The following is a 19,097-nucleotide window of genomic DNA, read 5'->3' as shown; positions in this document are numbered from 1 at the left end:
TGGTTCAACAAGCATCTACGAGCTGCAGCCAAGCAGAAAGTCCGTACCTGTATGATATGTTGTCAGTTTAATCCAGGTAAAAGTGTCCCGGTGGAACAAGATGGATTCCAACCTCCTGACCACCCTTTTGAAGTCCTCCAGATGGATTATATTCAGATGGAGCGATGTCGAGGTTTCAAGTATGTCCTTGTAGTTGTATGCGCTTTGTCCAGGTGGACAGAAGCATATCCAGTCCCAGATTACACAGCCGCGACCACTGCCAAGCAGTTGGTTCGTGAGTTCTTCCCCCGTTATGGACTCCCTAGGGTCGTATATTCTGATAACGGCCAGCCATTCTCCTCAGAGTTAATGAAGCATGTTTCCCTTTTGTTAGGGTACCAGTGGAAGTTCCATTGCGTACGCCATCCTGAAGCAGCAGGTCTCGTAGAGAGACATAACCAGACCCTGAAAATTCGCATCGCCAAAGTATGTAAGGAGAAAGGTGTGGACTGGCTAGTAGCTCTGCCAGTCGCTTTGTTCTATATGCGCATGGTCGCACATTCCAGATCAGGTCTGTCCCCGTATGAGGTCGTTTTCGGCCGCCCCCCTAACATGTGGGGTACACCCAGACCCCGAAGTATTACCGATGTTTCAAGTAATATGCTGACAGATTACCTAGCTTCCTTGATGTCTGCCCTCAACTCTTGTCGTTCACAGGTTGCCGCCGCATTTCCAGACAATACCGAGGTGGCACCGCATGAAATCGTTCCAGGATCCATGGTCCTGGTGCGAAATTTTGACCGCTCAAGTCCGCTGGAGCCTCGCTGGAAGGAGCCCCAACAGGTCCTCCTCGCCACACGTACAGCCGTGAAGTTGGAGGGACGCAAAGGCTGGGTGCATCTTTCACATATAAAGAAGTTTTATGGACTGAAACCGGTCTCAAAGAACATTTCCCAGGATTCAAAGGATTACCAAAGTACTATTCTTAAGGACTGTCCCGCAAAGAACAATGATACTGCACCCTCCCCGTTAGAGAAAACTCCGCAGCAGGAGTATAAGTTGAAACTCCGGTCTAGTAAAATAAGTCAGCCAGTTTGATTGTCTAAGTCCTCCCCTAGGTGAAACGGTTAGACTGTTTCTGACATGTATAAAATAGACCCCCATAGTGAGAGAGTTAGTCAAAACTCAATCCGATGTATCGTTTTTCTAAGTTTCATATTATTTCTCAGCATTATGATTTCCTGCACCAGTTATGCATTTTATCTGTATTTTCCAGTCTCTCATGTAAATAAGTCTTCTAATGTTACAGTAGAACACACGTTTAGTGATCTGCCTCCTCATGAACTCTCTTACCGCCTCGCTATGCGAAATAATTCTTTCATCCGCATGTTACATTACTCACACCAGACCAGCAATGCCACTAATTGTTGGGTGTGTGGTCGACTCCCCCCTTTTCAGACACCGAAGGGAGTTCTGCCACTCTTTCCTTATCCTTTTTCACATAATGGTTCGTGTGGAGCATGGTCCACGTTAACGTCATCCTCAACAGATATGTCTTTTCTTAACAGTACGTGTTTTCCAGACAAGCAAGGTCTCCCCCACAGAACCGGGTTAGATCTAGAAAATGAAGTGTATAATTTAGGTAATTATTCTTCGAATTTCATGGTCCTGAATGTTCAGTCTGATACTACCCCAGACTTACCTGCTATTTCAGTACTACCAGTCAAAGGCGAATTATGTGTCCGAAATAATGGTTCTACACACGTAGGACATAGTGATTGTACTACTATTGTCAAGTATAGTGACAGTAGGAAATCTATATTCAAAGCTTCACGTCATTCTTATTTTATTTGTGGTCAGACCGCATATGTTCGTCTGCCCCTCGATTGGGAGGGAACCTGTTACATTGCCTTCCTACTGCCACCGGTTTTTCTAGCCCCACCCGACTACCATAGGAATTCCCACCTAGTACATACTAGACACAAGAGAAACCTCCCGATTGTCGATTATACTGAAACTGCTCTAGAACAATATATAGATATCAATAAAGGTGTCTTCCCTTATTTAGGTACAGTTGTGAATAGTAAACTGATACGTAGGTTAACCAGAACCCTTGAAGCAGTAGTAATTGAGACTACTTCTGCTCTAAGTAATTTAACCGAAGAACAATCCTTTATGAGAATTGTCGTGCTCCAGAATCGTCTCGTCCTTGACGTCATATTGGCCGATAGGGGCGGGGCCTGTAGAGTCATCGGATCTAGTTGCTGCATTTTCATTCCAAATAACGCGCCGTCTGTTTATTCAGCTATAACCAGACTTCATAAAATTGCCCATCTGTTACACCAAAATCCAGGCACCTGGACATGGTCCGGTTGGTTCTGGAATATAATTTCCGCCTGGGGATGGAAAGTTTTGTCCTTTCTAGGTATTGCAGTAGCGATCATATTCAGCTGCTGCCTCTGTATACAATGTGGCCCTGCGATTTGCGGCATTTGTGCTACCTCTTGTATTCCTAGTCCCAAGCCCCGTTCTAAATCCCGTTCCAAGAAAATTCGAGACGAACAAATGATACTGTATGAAATGATAGATGGTATCATGAATATTGATGTTTCCTGATGGAAACGTAGTGACAAGGAGGGAATGTGGAAAAGTAAATTTTGCTATGTTCTGTGTCCCTACGTGTCATCCATCATATGTTATCTGTGCATGATTAATATGCATATGTTATTCCCCATGTTCGATTAAAGACGCAATTATAGTTGTGTCCACCTTTAGTATGTCAGTTTCCAGTTCTCGTGAATACTACGAATATCAGGCCTATGTAAAGCTACGTTGCCACGTTTCTCAGTGTGCACGTTATTTCATTGTAAAATCTCCGTTTCTAGGCCTCAAAAGGGCCTGGACACCAGATTCAGCTCCTGTCCCCTGAAGCCTCGCTGAGGAGCGATACAGCCCCCACCTGTATCCTCGACCCTTCACTTACTTCCTGCCTTACAGTGCCCGGTTCAGCCTGGCTCTGCTTCTGAGTCTGCCAAGAGTATGTTATGATTCGAGTTATCAGTACAGCCCTCCTTCTCTGCATTCCTAAAGCTACTGAATCGCATCAATAGTTTCCGTCATTGTCTAGCCTCTACGTCTCCATGTAAGAGAAATACTGCATTTAATGATCATTTAATATTCTTCATCACGCACTACATGTAGAATAATGCATGCTCCAGTCTTAGAGTCTGTTCGCCTTTACCCCGATAACATTTGGATTCTATCAACATGTTCTCTAAACATCAGATACTAGATACTGCTTAGGTACATGTCGCCCTGACTCTCCAGACTTCAGTCTCTGCTCCTAGCACAGAGCTCATAGCCCCCAGCTTCTCCTAGTAACACGTCATTGCCAGTTTGCGCGCACCATCAGGTTAGAGGTCCCGGCTCCTTAGGTAGCCCCCTCCATGGTTTCCACCCCATTCATGACATATTCTGTTACGTTTGCATCACATGTCTATGTATACGCCCTGTTACACCTCTTTTCACCCTTATCTTTCGCGACTGCTACGCGTCACGCCTATTGCTCTTCCCACTGCTACGCCTATTGCGATGTAATGCTATGTGTTTGCGTTATGTATATATGCTCATGTACTGTTATTAAAAAGTTATCCTTCCTAGCCTTCTTGTCCAGATCCTGGCAGCGCTGCCAGGGCTTGCCATCCTATTCCTGTGCAGGTTGTCCTGTCCCTGTCTTTATGCTGTATTAAACCTGCAAAAACTCCTACTACCTCGAATCTTGACTCTTATTTATTGAGCTATCTGTTATTCATTTATGCATTCAAAAAGAGAGGTATTATTTATTTATTTACCACACAAGTAAAACACAATTACTAGAAGAACAATTGTTTAGATCCACACGGTTTTATTCACAGTGGGATGTAGTATAATATACAACTAATATAATGCAATAAACTGTATTAAACGTCATACAGTGCCCCAAGGAGGAAAAGGAACGTGATAGTGAGGAAATCGTGAAGTGAAGGGATTATGTGACAGTAAAATCAGTTGTTTAGGCATTTACTCATGCCACCAATAGGGTAGCAACAACTTGCATATCACATAGTAAATTGTTCACATAAAGGCATACGACACCAAGTACAGCATATATACAAATGTTGGTGTGAAGTCGCCACAATAAAAACAAACAGTCGACGTTTCGACCCTCTTGTAGCTGCAGGATAGTTTAACCTTGCTGTGGGGTCTTCATCAGGACCATAGTAGGGGAGATATGCCAAAGGAAGCTATACCTGACTAAAGGGGGTGGGGTTTAAACAAATGTGTTTAGGGGCAAATTAACTGCGTGTCTTCTGCATGAAGACTCACTGCAGGCTTAAGCACTGTGGCGAAGAAGGTCAGAAAGGTGATGATCACTCGAGTCTGCAGAAGTTTTTAGCAAAGATTGCTTAAAAGAATGCAACTACATCTTTTTTTAATTAGTTAGCCATAATTCATTGCCTGTTTGGAAATTGTTTGGTTGTGTTCTTATACTGAGATTCTTAGCCATCTGGAAAAAAGTTATTAGAAGCAAGGTCAGCGTGGCCCATGCAGGTAAGAGCAGTGGTCAGTTACAATCAACAAATTTCAAACACCAATTCTGACAGAAGTAACAAGATATCCAAAAGATGAGTGAATCTTGGAGTCTTTAATGGAGATTACAGCCAGCCGACACGTGTTTCATCGCCTTCGCGATTCATCAGGGCTAGAAGGCCGTATCAACGTCAGAAGGTCGCTCAGCTGGTGATAATTCCGACCCAGCCGGGCCCGTGACTAGTACTACTGGTTCGAGTGCGTCCAGCAGCGATCAATATCTCTGTTTATGAGTATAGAGTCAAGACATATGATAATGGGCTCGGAGGTGACCCGATATAGTTGTTCGGTTTATGATTTTCGTTATCAAGAGAATATTATCCTTTTTTTATTATTCAGTGCGTGGATACCAGTTGCGGTTCCAGATTACGATGTACTCGAAGCCGTGTTTGGCTTCTCCAGCGCGTATGGCGGGTGCACCTCCTCCGAGCTCAGTTCCAAACAGGAACTGAGCTCGGAGGAGGTGCACCCGCCATACGCGCTGGAGAAGCCAAACACGGCTTCGAGTACATCGTAATCTGGAACCGCAACTGGTATCCACGCACTGAATAATAAAAAAAGGATAATATTCTCTTGATAACGAAAATCATAAACACGAACAACTATATCGGGTCACCTCCGAGCCCATTATCATATGTCTTGACTCTATACTCATAAACAGAGATATTGATCGCTGCTGGACGCACTCGAACCAGTAGTACTAGTCACGGGCCCGGCTGGGTCGGAATTATCACCAGCTGAGCGACCTTCTGACGTTGATACGGCCTTCTAGCCCTGATGAATCGCGAAGGCGATGAAACACGTGTCGGCTGGCTGTAATCTCCATTAAAGACTCCAAGATTCACTCATCTTTTGGATATCTTGTTACTTCTGTCAGAATTGGTGTTTGAAATTTGTTGATTGTAACTGAACAATTCTATTACTCACATTAGAGTGCTTCGGCAATTTGTAAAGTAATTAGCAGTAGTTTTCCTCTACTCTAGAGAGTGGTTTAGGTTTGTCCACTCGCCGAATAGCACCTAGGATACCCAAATGATCAAAATCGAATGCGTATAAACTGGCAGTGCACCCAATTACAACTGTTTCAAAACCTTCGTTTCTCTAGGTAAGAGCAGTGGGGCCAGGTGGTGGGGGATTTCGAGAGACGACCTGAGGGAAAATTAATTTTTTATTAAATTTTCCCTTGTGGTCATCTGTCGAATCACCTCCTCTCCGCCCCCAACCCGGCCCCGCCGTTCTTACCTGCATGGGGCACTCATGGACAAGGCTATTAAGGTGCAGCAAGTGCTGTGACATGAAATGGGGCCCACTGCATTCTAATTGTGGCTCCTTTAATAAACACCCGGGTGGTATAGGGGCCAAGATTACTTACTTGCTTAAGGTCCATGACACACTTGCTAGCAACTGATAATTAGTGATCAAATAAAAAAATCACAAATGGCCCTTGAATAAGGTTAAATATTCAGAATGAATGTCATAAGCCTTGAGATTGTTGCAGAAATCATGAGAGCCTGAGTAGCTGCAGACAGTTGATAGGACTGTCATGTATGTGTCCTGTGAGGACGATCATGCAGTCAACACTTCCCCAAGCATACCAACCTTTCTGAGGCTCCAACCTGTCAAGAATTCTCCAGATTTCCTCTATGGGGTGCAAACGTATTATTGGAGCAATCTCTCACTTATTGGCGTATCCAAGTACAGGTAGCCTCCTGCTTTCCTTCCAACGTATTATGCTCTATATATTTACTGCACAATCCGTAATATTTTCATGTTTGTTGTATTCCCACTGGATAATAATGTCTTTTCTCATGAGTTAACTTTAAACCTGTTTCCCCCACTACTTTTAAAATGGAGGAATGGTGGCAATCTTCTTTTTATCTCAAAACAATTTTAAATGTGTGCCAACGTCCAGACCCTTGCAATATTACACTTCCCTAATTTCCGTAGAGTCCCGTTAATTTTTCTCCGCGTTCAGACAATAGTCGAAGAAGCAGGGGATACCTCGAAGCATCCTACACACGTCCTTCCTCGGTCGCTGGGTTCCCACTTCTTCATAATTACAGCTGCTGAATTGCATGTCCTGCCTGCATCCTTTCCAGGCCAAAGCGTTTTGCGCACAGTTGGAATGATTGGAAAAACGACAAAATTAATTTCAAATAGGCTACTGCAATTATTTTAATTCGCATGGTATTGCCAGACGCGGAGTCTCAGAATTCGATCTTTTTATGGTGCTTCGGAGTCTTTCTATTACTTTTAACCTCTACGTCATAATACTCCGTGCTCGAGCGGCCTTGAGTAACCCTAGCAACGGGAAGGCCTGAAGCACAAGGCCGCAGCCACGAGCCGGGGCACCTCGCGGACCCCGTGTTGACAAGGAAGTGCGCGAGACAACACTGAAAATGGCGGTTGCACTCAGTGCGACGCTGCCTGCTTGCAGGTGACTGGCTCTACCACTTTGGTATGAGCAGCATGTTTTGAGAGATCGTGGCCTGGCATAAAGGAAGGAACATTCACCACCAAGGAGGTGAGGAAACATTTGTAGCGCCCTCTTTTCCTCAGTGAGAGGCAGGAGGGTGGATGTCAGAAGTATTCAATAAGAAATCTGTACATCTTCCCTGTTTCGTCACGTCTCCATGGACCAAGTGGTGTTGTAGGTCACGCACTGACTGATGACGGTCAGTAGACCAACCACATCCAACATCTAGATCCAGTGGGTATCTAAGAATTTAGGGAAACTGTAAGTCGCTTTGGTATCTTGCTGGTTAGTTTGAGATTTATTGATGCGTTTTTTTGGTGAACTTGGCGAAATTGCATGATTTAGTGAGGATCTTTCTTGGGTCTGGGGCAGAGTTTGGGTCCAATAATAGGGTTTTCTCGTGGAAATAAGGAATATTGTTCAGCTTTTCGTTATGGAGGGTAAAAGGCCCTGCTCCATTTGAGCCGGTGGTTTCCAGTGCTCGGCACCAGCACTTAATTTCCAAAACCGGTGCTCGTGACAGGCTGCCACAAGGTGGCGCTGTCTGGCGAATTTAAAGTTGACCACAACAATAGTTGAGTATTATTTCAATACACATTAAAAATGACTATTTCCTGGCGCCAAAACTAGTGTTATAGCTTTGGGGGCCTGGAATAGTCTGAATTAACACATTTGTAGGATTGTGTTGGTTAGTAGTTGTGATGGTAATGTTACTGGCAGCATGGCAGGGGGAATGTGTGGTGCAAGCTGCAGTGGCCTCCTGACAAGAGCCCTGGCACATTACAAATGAAGCACTGGTAAAAGGCGAGTATGGAGAAAAGGAAGCTTGACCAATCATGCATTACTTATGCTTGTTTGTAAACAAAAATATTCGAAGCTCATCCTAAAGGGCAGATGACAACCATCCTTCTGACTAAAAGCTTAAAGAGTAATGAAAACACATGCATACACTAAGAGCATGTGTTTACCTAGATTTCCTTCCATACTTAAATATTCAATAGGCACGAGAAATTAGGGTGCAGCACAACTACCCATCTAGCAGAAGGATGAAAAACATTTACCAGACAATTGCCAATCCTGTATCATGGTGTATTCTATTAACTCTTGTAATATGACACTTTTATGGAGCCATTAGTAATTTACTACTTTGAAAATATTCCTTTACGTTATCACTTAACAAAAAAAACGAGGTACCCTTAATGCAACAATACGATATATTTTGTTGGATGAGTTTTCTTAAGGATGTCCTCTTCATATATTTACTGAAAAAAAAGATCATGTAAATTGATAATGCTATACAAGCTTTCATGTGAATCTGTGTTAGTTTAACTGTAATAATGATATGCAACGAGTAAACTTTGTTCTAATGTATGCCCTAATTGTACCTTGATTGTGCAAGGGTCAGTCACACATTTTGTGGTTGGTTTCCCAACGTATTCATCAAAGACACTAGTCTACGTAGTAGGTTGATTGCAATGAACTTTTTCGATTGGTTTCGGTTTTATCTGATTGTTCAGAGATGGCCTGACCTGCAGGATGGTCAGTCTGAAAATCCAGTAGGGCTGGGCGTACTCACATGCACATGTGACTGACCTAGCTGTAACATGTGATGACATAGCCCTGTTCTTTCTTCCTTTAAGAGACAACACCCTATTCGAGAAAATCAACCTTTCTCAGTAGAACATTGTCTATATCGTCTTGATTAAAGACAAGTGGCACTATTATGCATAGTACCATTGGGTGCAATGCGTCTTTGTGCCCAAACTTCTGCACCCTCCGCCTTAGCCCCCCCCCCCCCCCCCAAGCGCATTTAAGCATCACATAATAGACCACAGGTGCTGGCACCTTCTGTAATAAGGATGGTGCCGGTGCTAGATGTGCGCCTGGGTGATCACAAGGGGATGCAATCTCGTTTGCATTGACATGCGGCACCATGCAAATGAGGGAACCTTTGCTATTGCGCCCGCTTTATATTATAGAAGCAGGTGTAATGGGAAAGAAGCTGTTAGTAGGCACACCGGCCGTGTGCCACATATGAGATGGCATACAGTGAATGCACCCCCAATGGCCCCTTTTGGAAGGAGGTAACAGGGGTCCAAGAACCCCCAGGAATTCCCCTGCAGTTGGGTGCAGTCACCCACTGCGGCAGGATCCATAACCCATTTGAAATGAAGACCAGGTCTGGCTGCCGAAGTGAAAGGCAGACAGGTGGCTGCAAAGAACAAGCCTGTCTTTCACAAAGTAGCTGCTTACAAGGCAGGCATGAGTTTGCACATGCACTGTGAACATCACATTTGCTGTAATGGGGTGCACTGTCCCAGCCTATCTATGCCTGACCCACCGATTTAAGGGTTCGTCTGAGAGTGGGACAGACCACCCTATATGTAATATGGCCCCAGTTGTCTGCTTTGTCGAAACGAATGACATTTATTCACATCTGTCAGCCCACATGCAGTGGTGGCCTCTTTCATGACAGTGTAAAAGCAGTGACGCTGATTGGAATGTGAGTGCTATATTTGCTCTGAGCAGAAGGTACTATCTATCCCACAGCTGTTGCGGATTTGAACATGGCATTAACTGAGGGCTATTAATGAAACAAGGTCGTGTTAATTTGGCCATATTCCTGGCTTGACTCATCGCTTGAGTAATGGAAGTATGCTCTAGATAAAAGCCTCTGTACCGTGAGTCATACAAGTTTCACTGTGGAATGCATGACGACAAAAGGGGATTGGAGTAAAAAAATGTCTGGTTTCCCATCATATAATCGTTTTGCTGTGTGCTTTGTCAAGATCCTCAAGTGTTCGGGTATTTTCAACCTCCAGAGTCCACACTGCCCTCTAGGCTTATTAACATGATTGTAGTGAGTGTGTGTATTCTTCTGGTTGGCTGTATATGTAGAATCATCTCAATTTTTTTTTTACAGCTCTTACCTTTAATCAACTCTTTTCTGACCCTGGGGAAGTGTTAACGACAAAATGGATTCTACTAATGAATATGTTGCAGTTTGTAAGATTATACAGTGCATCAAGCTGTCTCCATCCTGTCCACCCGTTCTTTATGGCCAGGTGGCCCTCTGTTTTTATGTAATGACTTTGATTCCAGAGCTGACAGTTCAGTTTGAGGAGATTCGAAGGATAGTCGCGTTAAAGTGAAGGAGAGAGAGAGAGTGCGTGTTTGCGTGCGTGCCTGCGCACGTGCACGTGCCTGCTCGTGTGCAGAGGGGATTCTTTACAAAACGCAGCCTTGGGCGCCGTTGGAGAGCCTGCTTGTGAAAATATAAATGATGCCGAAATGATTCAATTACAGTCATTAGCTTTGTTTGTTGGGAAATGCTTACAAAATTCATAGGCTCAGACTAGCAATTATAGTTCCCTCGCCTCGCCTCGACCCAGGCTGCGGATAAAAACAGAACTCTCAGCTGCATTCCATTTCCTGTGACATCCTATCTTCTCTGTGTGTGCTATTTTGTTCTTCCCTTCCAGTAACGCAGGTCGGAGTCTCTCAGGGCCACAACATGTGCCCGGACCCTGGGATCCCGGAGCGGGGCAAGCGCATAGGATCCGACTTCCGGTAAGATGGCTTTTAGTTTCTCTCTTTTCCTATTGGGGAGCGTGTATTATGCTAGCATGAAAACCACCATCTCGGGCACAAGGTGCACTGCTTGTGGCCTGATTGGCTGTAATGAGATGTGTATGCAACATGGCCGAGCATTTCCCTGTAGCCTGTTTTAGCTACATGTTGTACATAGCCCATCCACGTATTGTGTTTAAGGGTAATTATATGGCACGAAGCAAGTCTTCAGGGTGGGACAAATGGCAAGGCCTGGTAAGTTAAAGCAATGATGCAGCGCCGTTTTTTTTGTACTGGCCTTCTCGTTTTATGACCATAATCTGTACATTATAATCTGGAGTTATGAGCTACAAACTGAGACTCGAGTCTATAAAGGAAAATATTGAAAGCATGAGGATGTAGACTTGGAAAAGGTAATGTGCGGTGAGAAACTACTTGAGTTTTCCACTCAGAAAAGCAGAGCCTACTTTGTAAAATCGCCAATGTACGATCCAGCAAGTTTTGAATTTCACTATTTTGAGTTGGCAGCCGCTGTGGTGCTTTTCAACGGTTAGTAACCTGGTAAAGGTAGATCGTTCTTGTGAGAAGACGCATGGCTGAGATTTCTATGTGTAAGTCCAGCAGTAATCGAGAGGACTCAAAGCGAGGATATTATCTGATCCTGAAGACTAGTGGCATAAGCTTTTTTAGTGCTATTATAGTGATAATTTATTTAAGATGCTTTTCTCTTTTTTTCATTTTGTTTTTACTTCAGTGAAATCCCCATGCCTGCCATTCCAACGCTCCATACCTTTACGCAATCCTTCTTCTATTTTTCTTTTTGGTTTCTATTTCACTCCACGCTGGAGCTAGAGTGATTTCGGCACCAAACTCCTGTGTCTCACAAGTCTTTTTCTAAATTGACATACCAAAACAGAAGTGGACTAGCAGGGCACACCAAACACTAGAAGGGCTCGAGCATGGGCAGTCATTGGCTAGTTGAGGCAGCGCACTATCCCATACAATACTGTCACTTTTCTTGTCAGTGTAGAACTCTGCCCCATTAATTAGGAGCACCACTCTACTTGTACCAACAAATAATTTTTACCATTTTACTAAGTCTCCGTATTTTCTTTCTATCTAGTTTTGTCTTTAGAGATAATGGCAAACACCTTTCATTAAATTCACATCATGCCGGATCCCATTGAGCCTGAGAGGGTGAGTCCAGGAAGCTAAGCATTCTTGTTTTATATTTATTTCACAAAGGAGTACTTGACCTCCACGATAAGTTAGGAGGGAAAGATGAAGGGAGAACGGTGTTAATGGAGTGTAGCTCCGACCTGGTGTAGCAATTTAAATGTTAGTAAGTGTAGCACCACCTAGGGTACATGCTATTGTGTAATCCTAGAAGATGGATTTAACCATTCAACCTACTGACCCCTCTACCTGTGATTGATCTTAAAATATAAACACCAGACTCACCCACAGTTACAAAGGAACTCAATTAGAACAGGGTTGGCCCATCTATCAGCGTACACAAAATCTTTTTTACTGCATACAGTACGATTTTCACTAGAGTAAATTGGAAGTGATCAAAACATATGTTAGGTTTTTAGAAGATATTCACGTCTGAGCAAACTCTTCTCAATGATGCACCAGGCATCGTCTAATTGGTTCTAGTGCAGTTTTTTAACAAATACAGTAAAGGATGACAGGTGTAACTCAGAGATCCTCTGCCCATCTCTAAAATGCAGAAGATAAAATCCTTGTGGTTCTGGTCCTGTGTACGTGTCTGAGCCCAAAGGACTATCGCTAGAGTGCCCAGCATCCCTCCAGGAGGCCTAGATTAATAGCAGTATATTCAGCATATCCATATAATATGAATTTGCATGCGATTCATTAGCAGTATTGACATAGTGCCTCATTTACAGGTTCACATATAGGTTACTCTGTCACAAACGTGATAGATATCCCGTCCATCTTATTAAAATATAGATTATTGTGTAGTCTTTTCTTGCAGCACCAGTAAGCTTGAATCGAACAATACTTTTGACAACATAGTATAATTTGTTCACATGTTGTTCAATGAAAAGACTTTTTCTAGACTTCCAACTTGGTATGGAATTTTAATCTCAAATTACTCTTCAGTTAATGAGTCATTGAACATATTTCCCTAGTTATTATTCCTAGTTAACCTCTTTTCTCATTACTATGGTTAATTCCCAATTTTTGTTTCACAATTTTCTCTCTTTTTATAGTGTGTCTTAGTTGTCCTATATCAATATGATTCCCAGTCATTTCCGTATAACTTCCCTGGTTACTAACCAGGCTAACCATGTTCGGTAAATTCTTCAAAACTCACCTTTTCCCAATAACTGAGCGATCACAATCTAATTGTGCGCCCCTTTAATGGAACCTAAGAAGACATTCATGTGTTTGGAATTCAATGGTATGAGAAATTAAAAAAAGATAACTATGAAAACTAGGGTCTCTGACCACCATTCACAAGCTGTTGCTCACCCAGCCCCATCACTTGCTGCTGGCGGGTGTGTCTGTTACACACTGTGCACCGGTATACAACCTTTAGCACGCATTTTTTGCAACGCACTACCATTACCACGCATCTGTTACAACGCATACCATTACAACGCATAGCGCTTTGGGGCAATTTGACATAGGGAATGGCTAGTGAATAGGTTACATTTGAGAGCATAAAATGCAGTATGTGGGTGTGACACACATACATTTTCTACCCCGGACAACGTCGGGACGGGCTGCTAGTTTTATTATATAGCTATTTTGCCAAGGAGTGCTTTATAGTGTAAAACTGAATGATAACGATTATTTTTAATATAAATGTTATTACATTATATACATAAATAATAACGTTAACAATAATAATATTTTTATTTGTGTTGATAATATTAACACTACTTGTGATGACACTAATGCCAATAATGTTCCCATGGGACAATTGTCACGAGAGAAGTGGAGAAGAAATATGGTTGGTCCAAGCAAATAATGCTTCACGGGTTATAATTCCATCCTCAAAAGGTCACTGTTTTCCTCAGCGATGCAGCCACCTCTTAAGACTGAGACCAACCTCTTTCAGGAATGACTAGTGCCATCCAGTGAACACCCCTATAGCACCTATGTGTTCATGGGGGTTAGCTACCAGGGCTTGGAAGTGGGTGTGGTGCATATTACCCCCTTCTAAATAAGCCCAGACTCCCCCAGCAGCCGGGACCGGCAGTGGGACAGCCGTGGCCGGTAGTGGGAGTACCGGCCGGGTGGTGACGTGGGGAGGGGTAGGGGCAGGGTGGGGGTAGTAATGTATGGATTATGCACTTTTAAAGGTAAGTAAACATAAAAATAAATAAAACGAATTTCGTTGCACACACTGCATCGCATTTGGTGATGCAGTGTGTGCAACGAAATTAGTTTTATTTATTTAAATGTTTACTTACCTTTAAAAGTCCGTAATCCATACATTAGTACCCGCCACCCTGCCCCTCCCTCTACCCACGTCACCGCCCTGCAGGTACTCCCACTGCCGGCCGTGGCTGTCCCCCAGCCAAGATTCCCCCAGAACAAGTATTACGCAGGGCCTGGCAAAAAAAGAAGTAACATTGTTTATGTCTTCCTGTTTCTTTTTAGAACATTACCTTGTTTCTTTGAGGGCTTAATTCTCCTTAATGAATGCCCTTCTAAGCACTTTCTTATGTTTTTTAAACAAGAGAATTGAGACATAGTCAACACACTGTACAAGACTTGATTAGGGACCCCATTTCTCTTCGAGAGACTGGGCCCCATCAATCTCAAAACACACCCACTTTCAACCCAAAATTCTCACCTTTTTAGAGCATGGTGATTTAGCACACTAAAGAGACCACAAATTGACATTTAACACTCTACACGTTAATACTAACAATAACAAATAAAATAATAACAATAATGAATATCATTGCAAGGAACCAGTCTTTGAGCTACCATCAAAGTCCAGGTAGCGACTGTTTGCTTTTTAAGACATTTTCGTGTGGTGCAGTGCAATGAGAGTGCACAGGTTTACTGTGTGTAAACAACCAGCCTGAATTTACAGGACCCAATTCTCATGACACCTTCCCTCCTCCTTAACTGTTCCCATTAAGCAGGCATGCGCCCTGATATGTACATGTGGTGGGAAATGGCCAGCTTGCTGGTGATGAGCTGATCATTACTCCATCTCTCTAGCTGTCCTTTGTGGAATCTTTGTCAGGGTAATGTATATTTATGAGCTAGCCACCCACAGCGGTTTCAGGTTAATGTGTATTCATGAGGTGACCATTTGCAGCAGTTTCAGGTTCATGTGTATTCATGGTCTGGCCGTTTGCCCTGCTGATCAATATTTAATCTTGATCATGACAATTACGCCATATGTGTATCTTTTAAAAGCCTCGCCAGGGGGTTGAAGTCTTCCCTGGTCATTGCTGTTTCCATGTACGGTGTAAATGCTGGTCAGGAAGCATGCACGAAAAGTTACTGCATCAAGGGGAATTCTTCAGATTTCTTCTGTGTTCCAAATAGGCACTCATTACCTTGCAATGTTCACCCCTGCTACCTGTGACTGCCGTCCACATTCTTCCTCTCTGAGGGGTTAATGTTCACTATTGTAGTGCCCAAGGCATCTGTGATTGTGGCTGCATCAAAAAAATTACCTCTTGTGGATAAGGGACAGAATGCATACCTCCTCCAAAACTCCAGTTAGTGCCATACCGTGGCTGGCCAGGAGAGGTCAGAGGAGGACCAGAATCAATCTCCTCACTGCTCTTACAAGAAGCAGCAAAAACTAGTACAAGGGGACTTGTTGAAAGAGCATGCACATTCATAGTGAAAATCCAGATCTAGACATGCACACAATTTAAGGTTGAGCTCGTATACAGAGGAATGCAAATGAATATATCATTGACTCAAGCCAGAGACGAGGAAGCTGTAAAACAGTGTTCTATGTATTAGCAAGAGCTGACAACTGAAACATCAGCATCTGCTTTGTAAGGACTGCAGAAAGTTATATCATCACACAGAAGGCCTGCTTCCTCTTACCGGAAGATGAATATCTCATGACTTAACTTTGAGCCTATTCAAAGTACCAGTTGCGAAGCTTTCGCATTTTCCATTAATCTTACTCATAAACAGGCCTTCAAAGGAACTCTGGTATACAGGCCACCTGGGCCGCGCACTAAATTCCTAGCTGCACTTACTGAAATTATGGAATCAGTAATAGAATCCCCGACTTATACAATTCTTGGGGATTTCAATTTTCCTTTGGAAAATATGGAAAATAAAGATACATCCCAGCTTATTACTGATATGCAGGCAATAGGATTGCAGCAGCTGGTGAAGGGCCCCACGCATGAAGCCGGACACACGCTGGATGGCCTGTTCACTAATGACCAAAGCATTGAGCTGGGAGCAATGCTACCTCTGATATGGTCTGACCACCAAGCCATTACTTTTAGGATTCGGATGCTACAGCTCAAACCCCCTCAGATTAGCGTTAGAGCATCAGTGGGGGCGCGGATGTGGAAAAATGTAGATATATCACATCTTTCAAATCTACTGTTGTCATCAGCCCCGGAAAACGGAGGCGATACTGAAACCATGTCCATTAAATTTCAGGAATGGATATCAAAAGCAGCGGACGAAGTTGCACCTGAAAAAATCTATCGCCCCAACAGAGCGACTCCTTCTGCTCAATGGTACACAGAGGAGCTACGGCTCCAGCGCCAGTTCTGTAGAAATTTAGAAAGGCGCTGGAGAAAGCACTATAGTTCTTCGGCTAAACAAGAATATAAAAGTGCTCTAGCAATATATAAAAAAGCCATCAGTATACAAAAGAATCTGTTCTTCACTGGTCGAATTGAGCACGCACAGAACTCAGCTAGGATGCTATTTCAAGTGGAGAACTCTCTGTCCAATCCTCCAGCTGGATCTACAATAGAGAATTCGCAGGAATTTTGCACCGCACTAGCCACATTTTTTACCACTAAGGTAATGGATATTTATTCCACCTTCTCCAAAGAGCCGGCAGGAAGAACTGCTGATTTAACCATTCAACCAGCACTGAAGTATCCTTCCCTTACTCAGTTTCAATCAGCTACCGAAGATCAGGTCAACGTACTTATTGGCAGGATTAAATCAGGCTCTCCATTGGACCCATGCCCTCCAGCCATAATGAACCAACTACACAATGTGGTTACTCAGCCGCTGCTACTAATCACAATAAGGAGGTCCCAGGGGTATGTTTAAAGACCCTTCCTGTTAAATCCCCTGAACAGAAATGACACCAACCAATGTTAACAGTGAGTCTACACAAACAAACAAAGTACCCAAAAATACTATATAATAGGGAAAAGTTTAACAAAAACGAGTTCCCATCAGTCCACCATCGAGACCGCCCTTCATCATCTGGGATCTCTTTAGACACATATAACTCTTGCTGTTAAAGGTGAAAAAACCTGTGCTGGCTATTGACTAACCATGCACCAGGAAAAACCACAGCAATTATATGGATGTGAGAAAATGGCGTGTCTGGTGGAGAACTGAATAGCAGTGCATGAAGTAAAAAGTGTTGTGGAAAAAAGCCGCTGACCAACATATGCAATTCCATCTTTAAAACCGGTGTCTATCCACAGATCTGGAAGAAGGCTATTGTTAAACCTTTGATTAAGAAGCCTTCCTTAGACCCTACCATCACTTCCAACTACAGACCTATTGCCTGCCTTCCCTTCCCTGCCAAAATATTAGAGGCAATAATGAATAAACAGCTCTCTGAGTTCATTGAACAACATAAGCTCTTAGATGATACTCAGTTCGGGTTCCGGAAGGAACACGGAACTGAGACAGCATTGGTAAAAGCCTCGGATGAAATTCGAGAGATCATGGATTCGGGAGGCGCGGCAGTGCTTATCTTGTTGGACCTGTCTGCTGCCTTTGACACGGTCGACCATGTTATCTTGGTCGACCGTGTCGCAGCTCTTGGAATTAGTCATCTGGCTAAAGATCTTATAGCCTCTTTTCTAGTCAATCGTAAACAGGCAGTCAAATTGGGCAACTACTATTCGCCCACTTCTGAATTGCTCTGTGGGGTCCCTCAAGGATCCTCGCTAAGTCCCACGCTTTTTAATATCTACGTTGCGGACTTGGCGAGGGTCATTAAATCTCATGGGATGCGATTGACTACTTATGCGGATGACACCCAACTTGTGTTGGCAGTACACAAGAATGGTCCAGTGGTGGCAGCTAAGTTTCAGGAGGGGCTACTGGATGTACAATCATGGATGCACAGTAACTGCCTGAAAACTTAATGCAGAGAAGACCGAAGTGATGACCTTCGGTAAGATCTCCCCCGAATGGTCCTCAACATGGTGGCCCAGTCAGATGGGCTTCCCCCCGGTTCCTGCTGTTAAGGTTAGGAATTTGGGAGTTATCTTCGATAACAAGTTATCATTTGGTTACCATGTAAATAAGGTGGTCTCTGCTGCATTCTTCGTGCTGAAGAAAATAAAAAAACTCATGCCATACCTGCCTGCCTCGGCAGGGAAAACACTCATAACCACCTTAGTGTTTTCGAAGTTGGATTATGGAAACGCCCTCTTCCTTGGTACACACAAATACATTCTGAATAAACTACAGTCGGTGCAAAACATGGCAGCACGGATCCTACTTAATATCCCCTGGCGACACCCCACTTCAGTAGCCATACGACATCTACACTGGCTAAGGGTGGAGAGCAGAATCAAATTTAAGGCGCTCTGTATCGCCTATAAGGCCATTCATCAGACTGGACCGAAATTCCTAAAGGAAGCTTTTCAGGTGTACATACCTGGAAAGGATCTAAGATCAGCGGCAAGCTGTTTATTGCATGTCCCCCGCACAAGAACGGCCACATGGGGAGATAGACGTTTGCTGGTAACAACTCCCAAACTGTGGAACACACTCCCCCTGCATATTAAAACAGCACCAACACTCATTGCCTTTCGCAAGGCCTTGAAGACATGGCTATTCAACCAATAAGTTCACGCTCTGAATTTTGTGCATCCCAGAGTATCTCACTGCGCCTAGACACCCACGGGTATTAGTTGCGCATTAAAAATTCCAAAAATAAAATAAATAAATAAAATAAATAAACTCCGTTGTTGGCATAATCCTTACTAGAGAAACTGGATCAAGGCAAGTTTGATGCATGAGCCACTTACCCTTTTGCCTTATCCAAAAACAGATACCTGATCCAATTCTCCTCGACACAATCATCCGGTCAAGACATATATGTAACTCATACAGTAGTGTTTCGCTTGGTTGTATTAGTAGGTCAAGAGATTACAAACCTCAAGCATGTGAGTGCGTCACTCATCAAAACCAACTGGTCATCTTCAGAGTCTGCTGAGACTCAACAAGTGACCACGACCCAAACTACAAAGCAACCTCT

General features: G+C 43.5%; 1 protein-coding gene across 1 annotated transcript in view; it reads left to right on the top strand.

Moving 5' to 3' along the window:
• Nucleotides 1-6,151: 6,151 nt before the first annotated feature.
• Nucleotides 6,152-19,097, top strand: part of CSMD2 (CUB and Sushi multiple domains 2) — a 607,842-nt gene continuing 594,896 nt past the window's right edge. Inside the window, exons 1-3 of the mRNA XM_078683053.1 lie at nt 6,152-6,295; nt 7,090-7,132; nt 10,567-10,654. Coding sequence (XP_078539179.1) covers nt 6,152-6,295; nt 7,090-7,132; nt 10,567-10,654 — 275 coding nt within the window. The remainder of the gene's footprint in view (nt 6,296-7,089; nt 7,133-10,566; nt 10,655-19,097) is intronic.

Source organism: Lissotriton helveticus, chromosome 3_1 (genome assembly GCF_964261635.1).
Source record: "Lissotriton helveticus chromosome 3_1, aLisHel1.1, whole genome shotgun sequence".
In the NCBI taxonomy this organism is placed as follows: Eukaryota; Metazoa; Chordata; class Amphibia; order Caudata; family Salamandridae; genus Lissotriton; species Lissotriton helveticus.
This window is presented reverse-complemented; position numbering and strand designations above follow the sequence as displayed.